Source organism: Stomoxys calcitrans, chromosome 4 (genome assembly GCF_963082655.1).
Source record: "Stomoxys calcitrans chromosome 4, idStoCalc2.1, whole genome shotgun sequence".
NCBI lineage: Eukaryota > Metazoa > Arthropoda > Insecta > Diptera > Muscidae > Stomoxys > Stomoxys calcitrans.
The window spans coordinates 103,465,959-103,487,599 of NC_081555.1; the positions used below are offsets into that span (position 1 = coordinate 103,465,959).

General features: G+C 37.6%; 1 protein-coding gene across 1 annotated transcript in view; it reads right to left on the minus strand.

Annotated features, from left to right (window-relative positions):
* Nucleotides 1–1,426: 1,426 nt before the first annotated feature.
* LOC106083241 (uncharacterized) overlaps nt 1,427–21,641 on the minus strand; it is a 48,951-nt gene continuing 28,736 nt past the window's right edge. Inside the window, exons 2-4 of the mRNA XM_059367219.1 lie at nt 2,538–2,620; nt 2,059–2,128; nt 1,427–1,842 (exon numbers count right to left, since the gene is read on the minus strand). Coding sequence (XP_059223202.1) covers nt 1,427–1,842; nt 2,059–2,128; nt 2,538–2,620 — 569 coding nt within the window. The remainder of the gene's footprint in view (nt 1,843–2,058; nt 2,129–2,537; nt 2,621–21,641) is intronic.

A 21,641-nucleotide genomic window follows, 5' to 3' on the forward strand; every position in this document is an offset into this window, starting at 1 on the left:
CTGCCATATAGACCGATCTCTCGATTTAAGGTTTTGGGCCCATAAAAACCACATTTATTATATTATTTTGCTGCAATTTGGGACAGTTAGTTATGTAAGGCCCTTCGACATTTTTTCTAATATGGCCCAGATCGGTCGAGATTTGGTTATAGCTGCCATATAGACTGATCTCCCGATTTAAGGTCTTGGGCCCATAGAAGGCGCATTTATTGTTTGATTTTGCTGAAATTTCAAACATTGACTCAAGTTAGGCCCTTCGACATAGTTTTTCAATTTGGCCCAGATCGGTTCAGGTTTAGATATAGCTGCTATATAGACCGATCACTCGATTTGAAGTCTTGGTCGCATAAAAGGCACATTAATGTCCGATTTCGCTGAAATTTGATACAGTGACTTTTATTAGACTTTTCGTATCGTATATGGTTCAGATCGGTCTATATTTAGATATGGCTACCAAAAAACCAATATTTGTTCTTGAAAATTGAACAATGACTTGTACTTATTAGACCACACAATGTCCGTGTCGAATTTGGTCCAAATCGGTCCATATTTCGATATAATTGCTAAGGGGCTATAAATTATGCGTTTTCACCGGATTATGACGAAAGGTGGTTTAAATATATACCCAAGGTGGTGGGTATCCAAAGTTCGGTCCGGCCGAACCAAACGCCCTTTTACTTATTTAATATCATTTTATTTTATTTTATATTATTTTATTTTATTTTATTTTATTTTATTTTATTTTATTTTATTTTATTTTATTTTATTTCATTTTATTTTGTTTTGTTTTATTTTATTTTATTTTATTTTATTTTATTTTATTTTATTTTATTTTATTTTATTCAATTTTATTTTATTTTATTTTATTTTATTTTATTTCATTTTATTTTATTTTATTTTATTTTATTTTATTTTATTTTATTTTATTTTATTTCATTTTATTTTATTTTATTTTACTTTATTTTTATTTTATTTTACTTTATTTTATTTTATTTAATTTTATTTTATTTTGTATTATTTTTTATTTTATTTTATTTTATATTATTTAATTTTATTTTATTTTATTTAATTTTATTTTATTTTATTTTATTTTATTTTATTTTATTTTATTTTATTTTATTTTATTTTATTTTATTTTATTTCATTTTATTTTATTTTATTTTATTTTATTTTATTTTATTGTATTTATTATGTTTTTACCTGCTACTTCTTGAATTTAATCCATTTTTCAAAGTTTTGCCCCAAGCTACGGTTTGATCTTCTGTAACACACAAAAACACAAAAACAATTCATATAAAATTGAATTTATTACAAATATTATAATTAAAACTTAAAAAGAATTAACAATTTTTGTCGGAAAACAGTAACGAAATTCACATATCTAGAGAGAATGTAGAAAAATATCACCGGATGATATCAGTACTTCTTAGAAAGATCTGAGGCGGTAACGCTTGACAAAACGATAACGATAGCCACCATCTTGACCAGCGTTGTCGGAAGGGGGCAAGTAGGTGTTTTGGGGTTGGGAGGGAGGCAAATAGCTTTGCTGAGGTTCAGAGGGGGGCAAGTAGGTCTGTTGGGGTTGGGCAGGGGGCAAGTAGGTCTGTTGAGGCTGGACAGGGGGCAAGTAGGTCTGTTGAGGCTGGGCAGGGGGCAAGTAGGTCTGTTGAGGTTGAGCAGGTGGCAGGTAAGTTTGTTGAGGCTGGGCAGGGGGCAAGTAGGTCTGTTGAGGTTGAGCAGGTGGCAAGTAGGTTTGCTGAGGCTGGGCAGGGGGCAAGTAGGTCTGTTGGGGTTGAACGGGAGGCAGGTAGGTTTGCTGAGGCTTAGAGGGAGGCAAGTAAGTCTGCTTGGGAGGTGAAGGAGGCAAGTAACTTTGTTGAGGCCTAGAGGGTGGCAAGTACGACTGTTGTGGTGGAGAGGGAGGCAAATATGATTGCTGAGGTTGGGCAGGAGGCAAATAACTCTGCTGTGGAGGAGCAGGTGCGTCGTAATGATAACCCCCCTGTTGGGCTGGTTCGTTGTAATTGTAGCCGGAATCCTGTTTGGGATAGTCATAGGAACCTCCCAAATGGGAGACATCAGCTACAGTGCAACCCAATAGGGCACAAGCCACCACCAAAGCGAATTTCTATAAAAAAATAAATGAAAAACAAAAAAATAAATTAATCCTCGTTTTGGGCATGTTGCTGTAATGTGGGAATAATAAATACCAACCATTTTGGGAACTGTTTTCGTGTTTGGACCACCTTATTGCAAGAGAAGACAAAATTGAATTGTTATAGTTTTTTAAGCAGCCGTTTGCTTTTATATACACTTTTCCCCTTCCCCAAAAGAAAAAAAAAATAAAAAAAAATATTGCTGCTCACTGTGCATGCATGAGGAGAAGAAGATGCTGTGTTTCATTGCTGTTGTGTCTTCTCTTGCGGTTTTAATTGGGATGACATTGAAAAACCTCTCATTGTCACGAAAATGGTAGCAAAACAAAACTCCAAAAAATACAAAGCCCCCATTTGAAATCAAATTCCAAAAATTTTTACCAAGTGTGAAGCACGCAAAGCACATGAAGATGACGATGATGATGATGATGATGAAGAACCAATGTGAACCCATACCTTAACCACTAAAAGTAGTAATCGAAATAAACTTTAAAATCAATGTTTTGAACTGCCAACTCATGCCCACAGATTTACTGCAGATGATGGGTAATTTTTCACAAATAAAATTTCAATTTGCTTGCATCGCCGCACATTGAGGTGGTCAGAGGAGCATTTGCATAACGTTTGCTTTGAGTCACTTGACAAAAGAAATGAATTTTTCTTGAGTGCTATTTTTTACGCTCGATCACATATGGATAAAACTGTCATATAGACCAAACTCTCGATTTAACGCATTGGACCTACAGCTAACATCGCCCACTTCATGAAAAACGTAGCGATATCCGTATTTGTTACGAGAAGTCTCCCCCAAAAAAACCAATGGTGCGACAAAAAAATGCCTATATGATACTGAAACCAAAAATAAAAAAGTGATCCTCAATGCGACACACTGATAATTCTTATACTTCAGCTCACCAAAGCAATCTGCACTGAAGCCAAGAATGCGCCTACATAACAACTACGCAGTTGGTAGCAACGTTTCAGATAAAGAAGAAAAGTGGGGAAACGTGTATTTAACAAGAAAAACAAGTAAAAGAGTGCCAATTTGAGCCGGACGGAATGTTATATACCCTCCACCTTGGATCACATTTGTCAAGATCTTTGCATGGTTTCTCTTTTTCGGCGAGCAAAAGATAATGGATAAGAATTCCTATGCTATTACTGGAATGGCTGTTGAAGACCAAAGTGGAAGTCATTGTGCGAAATTTCGGAACAGTTATTGACGGTCAAACAAAAACACTTTATGCAAAATTTCAGTCAGATCTGATAATAATTGCGCTCTCTAGCGGTTCAAGAAGTTATGATCCGAAATCAGTTGGAGCTATATCAAGTTACGAACCGATTTGGATCATAAATGGTGCAGTTGTTGGAAGTAAAAAAAAAATTACTAGTGCAAAATTTCAGCCAAATCGCATGAGAATCGCGCCCTCTAGAGGCTCAAGAAGTTAAGATCCAGGATCGGTTTATATATATTCATCGATTCGGGAATTGGGTGCGGCCTGTGTGATCACAGGAAGTCATATCTGGCAATCGGTATTTAATGGGGCCAAATCGGTATACAGCGGTCAAAAAAAGTATTCATCATTAGCAAAATTGATAATAAATTCACTTATTTTGGGTAATTGAAGAAAATTTAAAGTAAACAAATAATGCAGTTTTATGCAATAGTTTATTTTTCGTAATATGTTTTAAAATAAATTCAAAAAATAAATTTAATTAGCGCAAAAAATGCAATTTTATATAATAACACCAAAAACAGAACAAAAAAAGTATTCATCATTGATGTGCTATCATCAAAGTCAAATTCAAATATTATTTGGGAATCCCCCTTTTCTGTTTTATTTAGTAAAGGAGGCTTTGCCCTTGACAGCAAATATTTAATTTCATTGAAAATATAGTTTTTGTCAAAATGGGTCGTAAGCAAAACGAGGTTTCTGATGAGGTAAAAGTTTTGATAACAAAACACCACAGGAATGGTTTAACTCAAAAAACTATCAGTGAAATATTAAATAGACCACGATCTACTATACAATCCATCATCAGAAAGTGGACAGAAACGAAAACTGTTGACAATAAACCAAGATCTGGTCGACCAAAAGCACTTTCAGTTGGAGATGTGCGTTGGCTAGTGCGGCAAGTTCAGAAAACTCCGAAGACAAATGCGACCATTCTTCGTAAAAACACTATGGAATATTTAGGGAAGGAAGTTACTACACAAACAATTCGAAATACACTCAAAAGGCATAGTTACAGAGGAAGAACTGCACGTAAGAAGCCCTTTATAAATAAAATAAACCGAGTGAAAAGGCTAAACTTCGCAAAAATGTATGTAAAACAGCCCGAATCATTTTGGAAAACAGTCATTTTTGCAGACGAGAGCAAGTTTAATCTTTTTGGGTGCGATAGAAAGGTCATAGTGTACAGAAAACCAAATACAGAGCTTGAAGAACGAAACACAGTTGCTACTGTAAAACATGGTGGAGGTGGTTTAATGGTTTGGGGGTGTATGGCGGCTTCAGAAGCGGGAAATCTTGAAATTATTAATGGAGTAATGGATCATAAGTATTACATTGACATTTTAAAGAGGAATTTAAAAGATAGTGCTGCAAAACTTGGGCTTGGTAATAACTTTCAATATTATCAAGATAATGGCCCCAAACATTCTGCTTTAAATACCAAGATGTGGATGCTGTATAACTGCCCCAAAGTCATTAAAACTCCTCCTCAAAGTCCCGACTTGAACCCAATTGAACATCTTTGGGAACATCTCGAACGCAAATTGAGAACGCGCAATTTTTCGAGCAAGAGTCAAATGCAACAGGTGATAATGGAGGAATGGACTAATATAGACCAAAATATAACCGCTAAATTAGTCCAATCGATGTCAAACCGTTTAAAAGAAGTTATAAGACGCGGTGGTCGAATAACAAAGTATTAATTTTTTTAAATTATTTTATTTATTTTTTTGTTTTTTTGCAATGATGAATACTTTTTTTGTTTAATTTTTTGTGTTCAGCTGTAAAATGGCCCTTTTTGTTCCAATAAATACTATTTTTTCTTTAAAAACAATGAAATTGTGTACATATATATCACACAAGCACTACTGCATCATTAGTTTAATATGTTTTTATTCCAATTGTCTTTTGTAGACTTATTAAAAAAAACATTGAATGATGAATACTTTTTTTGACCGCTGTATATACCGATTATCATTCTTTGCACGGACGCTGAAATTCATGGCACTAGTTTTTGTGCCAAATTTCACCGAAATCGGGTGAAAATTGAGGGCCATATCTGTTTATATGGGGGCTATATCAGCATGTATGCCGATTGGGATCATATTTGGATGTTAAAAGTCATAGCAGAAGTCTTTGTGCCAAATGTCAACCAAATCGGATAAGAGTTGAGGCCACTAGGGGCTGAAACTGGCGATCGGTCTTTATAAAGGCTATATCTAAACCTTAACAGATGTGTTTCCATTGCAAACCCCATCGACCTACATCGATGATAAAAAGTATTTGTGCAGCGTATATCTTCCATTATCAAACGCTATGGATAAAAAGTATCTGTGAAAAATTTCAACCGGATATCTTCATTTGTCGAACGATATGGTGATTTCAACAAACGGACGGGCGACTCAGAGTGTGAAGGCGATCAAGAGTATTACAGTGTTAATACTCTTGATCGCCTTCACACTCTGAAAGGTCTCAGGTCAATATTTTGAGATGTTACAAACGGGACTAGATTAGCATAACCCCCCCCCCCCCCTGTGGTAGTGGGTTTGACATGTAAATACGTGGTAAGTTCGGCCGACCCGAATCTTGCGAACCCACCACCACAAACTGAACGTAGTTGAAGGAGGCCACCGTAGCGCAGAGGTTAGCATGTTCATCTACGACGCTAAATACCTGGATTCAAATCTTGGCGAGAACATCAGAAAAAATTTCTTCAGCGAATTTCCGTAAGCCTTCAAATGTTGCATTCGATACGTTCTCGAACGTCGGGAGTCTGTGAATATTTGGTCATCTTTGACGAGAATTGGCCTCTTTTCATAAATGACTTAAAGCTCTTGCTCCTCTTTGGAGAAGCAATAACTCTGGCACATAGATGTTGTTTGTGAAAAAGTATTTCCTGTCTAATTACCCTGGCACATGAAGTTCTTGCCTATTTGCGCAGCAGTTCAGTGCAGTCATTCTTATTCGAACGCCAATTTCTGAACTCTTTGGCATTAAAATTTGGCTCTAAGTACCCGTCGGGCCGCCCAAACCCAACAATTGCCCCAAACAGACATATTGGGCGTTCATGTCAATATGGGCCTCAAATGAAAGGTATTCGGGAGTATATTACGAATCTGGCATACAAAATCAGATCGATGTATAGGGGATCACCCTACCCCCCAAAAATGCCTTTAAAGGGCATATGACCCATCGTGACTATATGCGACTTGGAAAGGAACAGAACGGCTGAACCAATTTTGTTAAAATTTGCACAGATTGTGTCAGTTTGTCTGGAAGGAAACATAGGCTATATAAGTTTTAGATATCGGATAGGGGCGGTCCCTTCCCCTACCCCAACAACGCCATCCAAAACCAAAAGTGGACCGATAGGCACAATAAGATTATCAAATTAAAAGGTATTGGAGACTAGAAAACGAATATCGTATTAAAATTTGGGTCCAAGTACCCGGAGGGCCTCCCTAACCCAAAAACTCCTCTAAACAGATATATTCGACGTTCATATCAACATGGGCCTGAAATGAAAATATTCGACAGTAGATTACAAATATGGCATAACAAATTAGGTCTAAGTAATGGGAGGTCGCCCCACCGCCAAGTACCCATAAATGGGTATATTAGCCGATCATGTCTATGTGGGACTCAAATGAAAGGTATTTAGGAGTAGATCACGAATATGACATTAAAACTTGTGTTCAAGTCTAGGTGGCGCTTTTCTTTCCAAAAATAAGTCAAATAGGTTCATTGATCCATTATGACAATAGGGGACTTAAATGAAAGGTATTTGTGAGTAGAAAACGAATTTGATATCCAATTTTGGAGCCAAGTGTTTTGGGGTAAGCTCTAAAGCACCCACTAACTGAACTGAATTTAATTTCCGTTGGGAATAAAGAACGAAATGATATCTATATTCAGTGCAAAGTGCCGGTGACCGCCCCAGCCCCAAAACACTCTCCAAACGGTTCATATTTACCGGCCATGGCAATATGGGGCTCAAATTAAAGGGATTTGGAAGTGCAGCACGAATTTGATATCCATATATGAGTCGAAATGTCTAAGTCTCATGCCTCCCCTAATAAGAACATTACCCTAAGGAAGAACATTACCAACAGGACCGAGAAGGGGCAAATTCTCACACATCAATGAGTGCTTTCTGATTCAAATTTAAACTGAAGGATAAGGGACCTTTTTTTTATAGCTAAGTCCGAACGGCGTCCCGCAGTTTGACACCTCTTTGGGGAAAATTTTTTAAATGACCATGCATGGCATTGTACCTCGCAAATGTCACCAACATTAAGATGGGATAAAATCTGATGTTCTCGCCAGGATTCGAACGGGTTCAGCGTCATAGGCTACAATGGCTTGAATTCAATATCCCCATTCAGGGCGAAGTGTCCCCACCCTAAAAAGATATTAGAGAGTTAAAAAGGCGCAGCGGAGATGGTCCGGTTCGGCTAAATGTAATAGGGTTCGAAATGGATATTTCGATTTATTGCACGCACAAATTTACTCTACACCACTGTGGTACATGGAATTAAGATAGATAGATGTGCATTTGTTTGTAACACCAATAAAGAAGAGAGAGAGAGAGACACATTTAGTCGGATGGACTCAGAATCATTTTCTAAATCGATCTAGCTAAGTCCGTCTGTCCGTGTTAATTTATAATCAAACTACAGAAACGCCATGAAATTTGGCAGGAATGATTCCCTCCTATGACTTCTGGTGATTTGCATTGAAATCAGTGGAGATTTAAATATAGCTCCCATATAGATTTATCGACTAGTTTTTACTTCTACAATTTCCCGATAATTTTTTTATTGCACACCTGAACACGTTTGCCGTATTAAAACTTTTAGGGTAGGTGTACGGTACTATATAGTCGGCGCCATCTTATTAAACTCATTTCTATCCAAACACAAATATTTATGTCAACGTCCACCCTAGTATCCAAATTTATCGATATATGTATGCACGAAAAATAGTAGTCGGAATTAGTTTAAACTACAAAGAAAGAAAGACAAACCGAGTGTTGCGTATTTCTGCATTTTTATTATTTTTCTTTTTTTTTTTTTTTTGTTTCAAGAGACTTAAACCTAACTACGAAGGAATCTTCACCATAATGCCGTTAAGGCACTTGATCTCAATGCCAATTTTTATCTCATTGATTTGTATAAGAGGCAATACACCTATGATAGCCGCGTCGTTACGTTTTGTAGTTATAGCACCAAAAACCTACTCAACAGCGATAGCTAAATATGGGCCATAATACATAACAAAATAAGCCAAGGATGTTTCATGTTTCAATTACAGATGTTTTTTTTATCAAAACAAAGACGTTAATTGAATATTCGTTTAGTTCAATTTGCCCAAGTTATATGGTGCTCAATTTGGTATTTTGTTAACATCAATAATTAAACCAAGAAAATAGCGTATATCGTTTACTCCCTTCAAGTAAGGTTTCACCAGCAGAGCGAAGATTAAGGCGTTGAACATAAATGCCGCAAAAAATTCAAAACTAGTTGGAAGATCTTTAATCATAGGTGGGCAAAATGTTTATACTTAACCTCCTCTTGTGGCTACCAAAACATAATTTCAAAGCACTTTAAAATCTGTGCAAAATAGTAAACTGTGTGGACTATGGTAAGCATTCGCATATAGGAATACAGTACTCTGGCAAGCTAGTATACAGTCGAAACCGCATAACTGTAATATGCTTAAGTGAAAAAACTGAACTTATATATACACCCCAAATTCCGTTTTTATATGAAACTGAAACCGCATAAGTGAAAATGTTATTTCTGTATGAAACTTTTGGAATTTTAACAAGTAAAAGCGTGCTAAGTTCGTCCGGGCCGAATTTTATATACCCTACACCATGGATCGCATTTGCCGAGCTCTTGCCACGGTATCTCTTTTTAGGCAAACAAAGAATAAAAGAAAAGAATTGCTATGTTATTGTAACAATATCAAGTTATGGTTCATTTCGGACCATAATTGAACTGAATATTGGAGACCATAGTAGGAGTCATTGGGTAAAATTTCCGCCAAATCTAGTAAGAATAGCGTACTTTAGGGGTTGAAGAAGTAAAATTGGGAGATCGATTATTAGGGAGCTGTATAAGGCTATGAACCGATTCATGCTATAATCGACACGTATATTAAAGGTCATGAGAGAAGCCGATGTACAAAATTTCAGCCAAATCGGATAATAATTGCGCCCTCTAGTGAGGGCAAGAAGTCAAGTCCCCAGATCGGTTTATATGGTAACTATATCAGGTTATGGCCCAATTTGAACTATTCTTAGCACAGTTGGTGAAAGTCATAACAAAACACTTCATGCAAAATTTCAGCCAAGTCGGATAGGAATTGCTCCCTGTAGAGGCTCAAGAAGTCATGAGCCCAGATCGGTTTATTTGGCAGCTATATCAGGTTGTGGTACGATTTGAACTATTCTTAGCATAGTTGTTGAATGTCATAACAAAACACCTCATGCGAAATTTCAGCCAAATCGGATAGGAGTTGCTCCCTGTAGAGGCTCAAGAAGTCAAGACCCCTGATCGGTTTATATGGTAGCTATATCAGGTTATGAACCGATTTCAACCATTCTGAGTACAGTTGTTGAAGGTCATAATAAAACACCTCATGCAAAATTTCAGCCAAATCGGATGAGAATTGCGCCCTCTAGCCGCTCAAGAAGTCTAGATTCCAGATCGGTTTATAAGGCAGCTATATCGAGTTAGCTACCTATTTTAACCATATTTGGCACAGTTGTTAGAAGTCATAACAAAAAACGCCATGCGAAATTTCAGTCAAAGTGGATAAATATTACGCCCTCTAGTGGCTCAAGAAATCAAGATGCACGATCCGTTTACATGACAGCTATATCAGTACGTGTCAAATATGGTCGAAATCGGTCTATAGCCTGATACAACTCCCATACAAACCGATGACAATGACTTCTACTATGGTCTCCCACATTCAACTCAATTCGACGCGGACCATAACTTGATATAGCTGCAACATCATAGCAGTTCTTTTGTAATACCCTCCACCATAGGATGGGGCTATACCAATTATCGTGACATTTTAAGTCGAACTAGCCATGTCGGCCCGTCTGTCCGTCCGTCCGTCTGTCTGTCGAAAGCACGCTAAGTTCTGAAGGAGTAAAGCTAGCCGCTTGAAATTTTGCGCAAATACTTCTTATTAGTGTAGGTCGGTTGGGATTGTATATGGGTCAAATCGGTTCATGTTTTGATATAGCTGCCATATAAATTGATCTTGGGTCTTGACTTCTTGAGCCTCCAGATGGGGCAATTCTCGTCCGATTTGACTGAAAGTTTGCTCGCAGGGTTTTGATATCACTTCCAACAACTGTGCTAAGTATGGTTCAAATCGGTACATAACCTGATGTAGCTGCCATATAAACCGATCTTGGGTCTAGACTTCTTGAGCTTTTAGCAGGCGAAATTCTTATCCGATTTGGCTGTCTGCCGAAAGTACGCTAACTTTTGAAGGAGTAAAGCTAGACGCTTGAAATTTTTGAAATAGGTCGGTTGGGATTGTAAATGGGTCAAATCGGTTCATGTTTTGATATAGCTAGACTTCTTGAGCTTTTGGAAGACGCAATTCTTATCCGATTTGGCTGTAATTTTGCATGTGGTGTTTTGGTGTCACATTCAACATTTGTGCGATGTACGGTCCAAATCGGTCCATAACCTGGTATAGGTGCTACATAAACCGATTATGGATCTTGACTTCTTGAGCTTTTAGAAGGCTCAAGTCTTATCCAATTTGGCTGTAATTTCGCTCGTAGTGTTTTGGTATCACTTCCATCAACTGTGCTAAGTATAGTTCAAATCGGTACATAACCTGATATAGCTGACATATTTATAAACCTATCTGGGATCTTGACTTCTTGAGCCTCTAGAGAACGCAATTCTCATCCGATTTGGCTGAAATTTTGCATGACGTGTTTTGTTATGACTTGCAATAACTGTGATAAGTATGGTGCAAATCGGTACATAAACTGATATAGCTGACATATAAACCGATTTGGGATCTTGACTTCTTGAGCCTCTAGAGAGCGCAATTCTCATCCGATTTGGCAGAAATTTTATACAACGGCTTCTTCCTTGACCTTCAAAATACGTGTCGAATGTGGTCTAAATCAATCTATTGCTGGATACAGCTCCCATATAAACCGATCTCCCGATTTGCTTCCTGAGCCCCTACAAGGCGCAATTCTTATCCGAATGAACTGAAATATTACACAATGACTTCTACAATGTTCAGCATTCATTTATGGTCTGAATCGGACTTTAACTTGATATAACTCCAATAGCATAACAGTTCTTATTCAATATTCTCTGTTTGTCTAAAAAGAGATATCGAGATAACTAATTTCACTTATCCGAACTACGCTAAACTGTAAATTATAGATAAGTGAAATCAAGTAGATGTATTTTTAGCGTTGCACTTATCCGGTGTCCACTGTAAAACAAATATAAGGCAGAATTCCTGTTGCTAAGCGGAATTTACGTTGGAATTTCAAATTGAAGTGATAAACCAAAAGAAAAAAAAAAAACAATTACAACAAAATTAGGCCAAAATATAAAAGAGCTTATCTCGCGTGATTGATAGACTGACTGATCACCGTAGAGTCCAAAGTAACTAAAGTTAAAATCATGAAATCTGGTACAAATGCTGGTTATGGGTCATAGGTGCGAGTCACAACAGGGTTTTTCGCATACTTTGTTAAAGAATAGTACAAAATTGTACGAAATGGCACTGGAAGTATGAAGTTGGGCGTAAAGCATGAAGCGTCTCCAAATAATAACATAGGAAGAAAAAGTAAGAACGTGTTAAGTTTGGCCGTGACAAACTTTGGATATCCACCACCATGGATAAATTAACCATCCTCTATTATAACAACTCCACTACCATATGTAAAGTAACATTCAAATGGGGGTTGGTCTAGATCATATTTGATTCAGGTCCCGACAACTCTTATACAAGTCACAGTTTCAGCGAAATCCGGCAACAAATCCGATTTTTATGGGATTAAGACCCCTAATTGGAAGATCGGTCTATATGGCAGCTATATCAAATCCTTTATATCGTCTTAGAATTGTAAAACGATCAGAAATATATATACTTTGTCGCGTCGGAAATAGATATTTGGATGTGTTGCAAACGGAATGACTAAATGAATATACCCCCCTTATGCAATCATGGTGGATATAAAAATTTCGAAAAGAATACCGAGTTGTCGTGTCACGCGTGAAACGTGAGTGAATAAAATCACGACTCACGAGAAAATCACCAAGAAACGCATGGTACTTCCAAAAGTGACGATGTGCTAGCGAAGCCAAGAATGCGGCATACAGAGCAATCCTGCAATCAGTAGCAACGCGTCAGATAAAGGGAAGGCATTGGGAGAAAAAGGAGAGAGAAGAAATGTCTATTCCGCATAAAGAACAAGTAGGAGCGTGGTATGTTCGGCAGGGCCGAATCTTATATATCCTCTACCATGGATCACATTTGTCAAGTTATTTGGCCGATATCTCTTTAGTGGCAAACAAAGGGTAATGAATAAGAATTGCTATGGTTTGGGAGCTATACCAAGCTATGAACAGATTGGGTCCATATTTGGTTTGGATGTTGGAGACCAAATTGGAAGTCATTATGTAAAATTTCAGGCAGATCGGATAAGAATCGCTCCCTATAATCGCTCAAGAAATAAAATCGGAAGATCTGTTTATATGAAATTTACATCAGGTTATGAACCGATTTAAACCATATTTGGCAAAGTTGTTGCAAGTCATAACAAATCACTCATGCAAAATTTCAGGGATAATTATTACGCTCTCTAGCGGCTCAAGAAATCAAGATCCGAAATCGGTTTATATTGGAGCTATATCAGGATACGAATCGATTTGGACCATACCTGGCACATTTATTGGAAGTGAAAACAAAACACTCCATGCAAAATTTCATCCAAATTGGATAATAATTGCGACCTCTACCGTCTCAAAGTCGGAAATTATTTTATATGGGGGGTATATCAGGTTTTGAACCCGTTAAGTCCAAACTAGGCAGATTTGTTGGAAGTTAAAAAATATGCAATTAAATAACGGATAGAGATAACACTTTGAAAATTAAAATAGTTAAAACTCAGGTATTATCGAGACCATGTGCAAAATTTTAAGGCCCTAGGTTGTCGGGGCGCCTCTTGGCTGGCCCCTTCATTTGGTTCCCTCGGACTGCCGAACCTTCATATGTGGTCCGATTTCAAAATTCTTTTGCTGGATAGTACTCAAAAATCCCTACAAAAAATACGTTTAAGCCATACAATATCTCTACTGGTTTCGGGGATATACGATTTTTAATTTTTATATGTTAAAATATTGGATGAGAGTGTGGGTGAGTGAGGCGCTCGGACCACCTAGGACTTTGAAATTATGCACATAATTTCGATAACACCTAAGCTTTAACCATTTCAAAGGATAGAGATAGAGATACCGTTCTCAAATATCCTATTTTTTACTAGTTTTTTATTTTTTAATTTTCTCCCACTGGACGTCCCTAATGCGAATCTCAAAATCGTGCTAGACTCCCAAATCGGTCGGTAAATAAGTTCTGTTTGGGTATGTTTTGGGCGTGTGTTGGCCAACCAGATACGGCCACCTAGATACTGGGCCCCCTAAAATAATATGAGGTTCGTGCTCTACTCTCCAACGCTTTTTATATGGGACCCATACCAGTATTGCCATGGTGGGTAAATAAGTTCTGTTTTGCGGTGTTTTTCGGGTAGGTAGGACCTCCTAGAGACATTGTCCCCTAAAATTGAGTATCAATTTTTGCTGTACTCCCAAAAAGCTTTCATTTAAAAACCGCAATAATCATTGGATTTTAAATTTGTATTTTATTCACAAATACATTGAATTTAAGTCCCATGCCAGTAGGGATGCCTACTATCCCTTTTAAACAATGGATACCAAACATTTGTTTTTAGGTTACTATAAGACTGTAAAAAAATATTCGTGGCATGGCTTCTCAGACATTCCGCCCCAAATATGGATATCAAAATCCTTCTCTACTCCCAAACACTTCATTGGTAAATATATTGTATATATACGGATTGGGTGGTGTTTTGGGACAGGGGTGGACATCCGATACTTTGCACTGAAAATAGATATCAAATTATTTCTTTACCCCCATATACCATTCATCTCAGCGCCACCTTTGCCCATATTGACATGGATACCAGATTCGTTTTCTACTCTTAAATACCTTTCACTTGAGTCCCACATATAGCCATAGGGTGGAGTTTTGCCAAAACCTTATTTATTTTTAAACCCTTCACCATAGGATGGCGATCTACTAATTTCGTCATCCCGTTTCTAATACACCGAAATATTGATCTGAGACACGATATATTCTTGATTTTCTGGACATTCTTGACATTCTTAGTCGAGTCTTGTTTCAGAATTAGACATAGCTCCCACTTTGTACCTATAGGGTAGATGTAGGGTATTATAAAGTCGGCACCGCCCATCTTTTGCCTTTCCTTACTGTCTTTTGTTAACTTTCCTATAGCTCTTAAAAAATTAAAAGATAGCAAAAAACTAAATTTTTCTACATCTTTGGAAGCAAACATTTTGCTGGATATATAGTTGATATATTTGATACAAGATCTCTTCAAAATTTATTTTTTTAGATTTTTTTTTCCTTTTTGTATAGAAATTTTTGACACACTGATTTTCTATAGAGAATTTTAAATTATAAATTTTCTGTTTTTTTTAACAACTTAACCAGTTTGCATTTCTCATCACATACGGCAATACATCCAGCTTCTAAATGGAATATTAATGTAAAAATTTTCCTCTGCATCACATACTGCAATACATTGAAATGCATCAATATTAGGTCACTCCAAAGACAATACACCTTTGTTAAGGAACACTACTACCAATTATAACTCATGCTACTTATTTCATAATTTTAGCTACTCTATTGTTCACATTGAGGGCATGTTATAATATTTTGATTAATTTCATCAATTTCATATTAAATACATATCTCGATAAGAGGAGTTAAATGACCTCTCTTATTGGAGTTTACGAAATGAGCTCAAATCGATACTGCGATACCAAGACCAATGTTGTACTATGTCGTTGTGTCTATGTTGTGGTACTACGCATGCATCACCTCCATCCCTTTGTCTGTAACTATTGTACAAAGGCCCCTTTAACGATGAAATCTCCAATTTAGATCATTAATCATTATCGTAGTTACAGCAGCAAAAGGCTTTTATGTAAAATATTACAATGTCCAGCAGCCACTTCGATATCGAACAACAGCCATAACAATGGATGGATTCAAGCAACATGAATTATATGTTGGGCATCAGTCGAAGCTGAAGATGTAGAAAAAGCAGCATCTGTCGAAGACTAACCATTACACTTGAGTGTGCATCTTAAGAGAAAATCAGCATCAAAATCATCCTCTTCATCTATATCATCATCACCTTTGACGTGTTGTGGGTATTGTTATCTTCTTCTTCATCGTCATCGTCAATCGCCTCTTTACAATAGATCTAGGGGGGTAAGAAGGCTGAAAGGAGATACATGAGAACAGTGTTACCGATTTTGTGTAATAAATAAGGCATGTTCTCAAGAGTTCATATTTTGTCAATATAAACATTTGAAATTTCAAAATCGACCGAAGGATGGGGGTATATTCATGTTGTCGTTCCGTTTGCAACACATCGAAATGTCCATTTCCGACCCAATAAAGTATATAGCCATGTCCGTCCGTCTGTCTGTTGAAATCACGCTGCAGTCTTAAAAAAATGAGATATTGAGCTGAAACTTTGCACAGATTCTTTTTTTATCCATAAGCAGGTTAAGTTCGAATTTGGGCTATATCGGACTATATCTTGATATAGCTCCCATATAGACCGATCCGCCGATTTAGGGTCTTAGGCCCATAAAAGTCACATTTATTATCCAATTTCGCTGAAATTTAGGACAGTGAGTTGTGTTAGACCCCTCGGCATCCTTCATTAATTTGGCACGGATCGGTCCAGATTTGGTTATAGCTGCCATATAGACCGATCCTCCGATTTAGGGTCTTAAGTCCATAAAAGCCACATTTATTATCCGATTTTGCTGAAAATTAAGACACTGAGTTGTGTTAGGCCCTTCAACATCATTCTTCAATTCGGCCCAGATCGGTCCAGATTTGGATATAGCTGTCATATAGACCGATCCACCGATTTAGGGTCTTAGGCCCATAAAAGCCACATTTATTATCCAATTTCGCCGAAATTTGGGACAGTGATGTGTGTTAGGCCCCTCGACATCCTTCGTTAATTTGGCTCGGATCCGTCCAGATTTGGATATAGCTGCCATATAGACCGATCCTCCGAATTAGTGTCTTAGGCCCATAAAAGGTGCACTTATTGTCCGATGCCGTCAAAATTTGGGAAGTCAGTTAAATTAAGCCCCTCGACATACTTCTGCGATATTGCACAGATCGGTCCAGATTTGGATATTGCAGCCATATATACCGATCTCTCGTTTTTAGGTTTTCAGCTTATGCGCCTTTTCATTTATTGTCCGATGTCTCCGAAATTTGGGACAGTGAGTTGTGTAAGGACCATCGACATCATTCTTTAATTTAGCCCAGATCGGTACAGATTTGGATATAGCTGCCATATATACCGATCCTCCGATTTAGGGTTTTAGGCCCATAAAAGGCGCATTTAATTTCGGATTTTGCCGAAATTTGGTACAGTGAGTTAGATTAAGCCCCTCGACTTCTTACTTCAATATGTCTCAGATCGGTCCAGATTTTGATATAGCTGCCATATAGACCGATCCTCCGATTTAGGGTCTTAGGCTCATAAAAGGCGCATTTAATTTCGGATTTTGCCGAAATTTGGTACAGTGAGTTAGATTAAGCCCTTCGACTTCTTACTTCAATTTGTCTCAGATGGGTCAAGATTTTGATGTAGCTGCCATATAGACCGATCCTCCGATTTAGGGTCTTAGACCCATAAAAGTGCATTTAATGACGGATTTTGCCGAAATTTGGTACAGTGAGTAAGATTAAGCCCCTCGACATTCTTCTTCAATTTGGCTCAGATCGGTCCAGATTTAGGTATAGCTGCCATATAGACCGATCTCTCGATTTAAGGTTTTGGGGCCATAAAGGCGCATTTATTGTCCGATTTCACCGAAATTTGGGACAGTGAGTTGTGGTAGACTCTTCGACATTTTTCATTAACTAGGCCCAAATCGGTCCAGATGTGGATATAGCTGCCATATAGACCGATATCTCGATTTAAAGTATTGGCCCCATAAAAGGCACATTTATAATCCGATTTCACAGAAATTTGACACAGTGACATATGTTAGGCTTTTCGACATCTGCGTCGGATATGGTTCAGATCGGTTTATTGTTAGATATTGCTACCTAAAACACCAATATTTTGTTATACACATTTGAACAATGACATACTTATTAGTGTTTGGTCCAAATCGGAACATGTTTCGATATAGCTGCTATGGGGCATAAGGTATGTATTTTTCAAGGGATTTTGACGAAAGGTGGTTTACATATATAACCGATGTGGTGGGTATCCAAAGTTCGGCCCGGTTGAACTTGACGTCTTTTAACTTGTTTTATGAAAAATTTTTTCAAACTTTGATTACTATCACAAATCTGGCTACAATTTATTTCATTAAAAAAAATTTTACTTATATTCAGTTTTTAGTAAGAGTTTGCAAACATCCGAAAATCCACAATTGCAGAAATAGTTTCTCTGTGGCGACACAGCAACGTCACCTACTTCACCCACATTAAATGCAAAAACCATTTGGCCAGTGTTGTAAATATTTGTGCGATTTATTATTACAATACAATAAAATTATAAATCTTTTGTCCCGTTTATTATGGCATGGATTTGTCTGATGACTGCTGTTTCTTGATTGACCATTTGTGGTCATCATCATGAGTGGACACGTGTCTTGGATTGCGATTCAAAATGTGAAATCATTATGTAAATTTATTCGTTCATCCAACAATTGGGTGGCGGCGTTGAGACTTCCACTTCCAACCACTATAGTGTTCAAACATCAATTGCCCTCATGCTCCATTGGCTGTCTGTCCGTTCGGCAATCGTTTTGTCTTTATTTACAATGGTGGCGGTTTGGTTTTGTGCCAAAAATAAAAACAGAAGAGCTGAGATTTCATGCATATTTTAACACGTTTACAGGTATCATCATCAATTATTCGCAAATAATGTTGTAGACTTATGGAATTTGTTTATTTGCTTTAAAACCTAGGAAGCGCTTACACACTATTAAAATTAAAATTGATGGTTTGTTTGTTTTATATTTAAGGTCGTTATGCACTTTGCACGTCCATCATAATTTATTGAGCTTTTCAATTCATGTGGGAAAAAAAATGTTTGGTTTCTGGGAAAATTAATGCTGGCTAGATGGTGCTTGCAAATGATGGCAGCTATGTAATGAGAGCATGTTAAGTTCGGTTGGGTCGAATTTTGTATACCCACCACCTGAGATAAATATGAACATGAAGCATTTATAAACCCGTATCACCTATATCGAAATATGCTGAGATCTAAACTAACTCTATGTGGAAGTCGCTAGTCTAACGCAGCTCACAGTAGTTCCCAAATTCAGTGATATAGGGTAATAAATGGGCCTTATTATACCCACCACCATAGGATGTTCGTGGGTATATGGGGCCCATAATGATCTAGGGCCCCATATTTTATATACAAAAATCTATTTTTGTTTGTTTGTAGGTTTGTTTGTTTGTGTGTTCCTTATAGACTCTGAAACGGCTCAACCAATTTTCATGAAAATTTCACTGAAGGTGCATTTCACCCATGGTGAAAATAGGGTACTACATTTTTTGATATGTGAAGGGGGAGCGGACCCTCCCCTTACCCAAATTTTCAGAAACGCCAGATCTCGAAAATGGCTAGTGCGATTTAAAATTTTGTATGCTCTCTTATATAAACCTACAAACAAAAATTTGGTTTTCAAATTTTGGATGGGGTACCTAGGGCGGGCGCCCCATCCCAAAACTTACCAAATATATATATACACCAATCACGACAATATGGGACTCAAATGAAAGGTATTTAGGATAAGAAAATGTGTCTGATATCCAATTGTAGGACTAAGTGTTTGGGGGACCACCCCAACCCCCAAAACACCCTTAAATCGGACATAATTATCGACCATGGCAATATGGGACTCAAATGAAAGGTATAAGCGAGTAAAATACGAATCTGATATCCCAATGTGGGACCACGTTTCGAAGAGTCCACCCCTTTCCCAAAACACACCCCCAAACAGGACTTATTTACTGACCATGGGAATATGGGGCTTAAATAAAAGGTATTTGAGTGTAGAATTAGAATCTGATATCCAAATATGAGACCAAGTGTTTGGGGGGCTGCCTTTCCCAAAAAACATCCCCCAAAGGGGTCAAATTTACGACCATACCAATTTGGGGCTCAAATTAAAGGTCCTTGGGAGTAAAACACGAATTTGATATCAATATTCGGGAAAAGTGTCTACAACACCACCCAAATAGTAAGTATTTGCTGACCATTGCAATATGAGGCTCAAATAATAGGTATTTTAGAGTTGAACACGAATCTGAGACATATTTTCAAAGACCAAGTCACTGAGTGGCCGCTCCATCCTTCAAAACACACCCCAAACCGGTCATGTTTGCCGACTATATAAAATGAAGCTGAAATGGAGAATCTGACATCAACAATCGGTACCAAATGTCTAGGGGACGTCCACCACCTTAACAACCCCCAAGTAGGACGAATTTGCTCACCAAGACAATTTGGATCTTCAAGACAGTGGAACTCGATATTCATAGTTTTTAGGGCTCATACTCCAAACCGAACATATTTGCTGGCTTTTTCAATAAGGGCTTCAAGTGAATGGTATTTGAGATCAGAAAACGAATGTGTGGCTTAAATAAAAGGAATTGGGGGGTTGAGCAAGAATTGATACCCATTTGCGGGACCAATCTTCTGGGGGTCTACCCCTTTCCCAAAATACCCCACAAACAGCAAATTTTTAGTGACCATCGCAATATGGGCCTTAAATAAAGGTATTTGGGAGTAGAATACGAATTTGATATCCAAATGTAGGACCATGTGTTTAAGGCATCACCCCTTCCCCAAAACAGCCCTAAAGGGAAAAAAAATTTTCGACCATGCCAATATGTGGCTCAAATGAAAGGTAAGACCCTAAATGAGCATATCAGTCTATGTGGAAAATATATGGTAATATGGACCGAAATAGACGTTTTTTCGGTTGGCAATTGGAGGTTCTACTACAACTCACTGTTCTAAATTTTAGCCAAATCGGCTTAATAATGCGTCATTTATGGGCTTAAGACCTTACATAGGTATATCGGTATACATGGCAGCTATATGCAAATATGGTGCGATATGAACCATATTTTAGTTGGATACCAGGAGCACTAATGGAACTCACTATTACAGATTTTAGCAAAATCGCACAATAATTGCGGCTTTTAGGGGCTAAAGACCCCAAACCGGCAGATCGGTCTATATAACAGTCAAACCCAAATATAGTCCAATTTGAACCAATGTATTCAGGATCGTCTCGACATTCTAATTCGATCTACCCGATAGCGGTCGAACGCGTAAAACTCGTAGATTGAAATTTTGCACAGATACTTAATATTGATATAGGTCGTTGGGGATTGAAAATTGGCCATATCTGTTCAGATTTAGATATAGCTCACACATAAATCGATCTCCCGATTTGACTTCTTGAGTCCCTGGAAGCCGCAATTTTTGTCCGATTTGGCTGAAATTTTGTATGTGGTGTTCTGTTATGACTTCCAACAACTGTGCCAAATACCTATCAATTCGGTCTATAACCTGTTAAAGCTCCCTCCCACATAAAGCGATCTCCCGATTTGACTTCTTGAGCCTCTGGAAGCCGTTATTTTTCTCCGATTTGGCTGAAATTGTGCACATGGTGTTCCGCTCTGACTTCCAATCAACTGTGGTCCAAATCGGTATTTAACCTGATATAGCTCCCATATAAACCAATTTACCGATTTGACTTCCTGAGTCCTTACAAGCCGCATTTTTTGTCCGATTTGGCTGAAATTTTGTATGTGGGCGTTCTGTTATGACTTCAAAGAA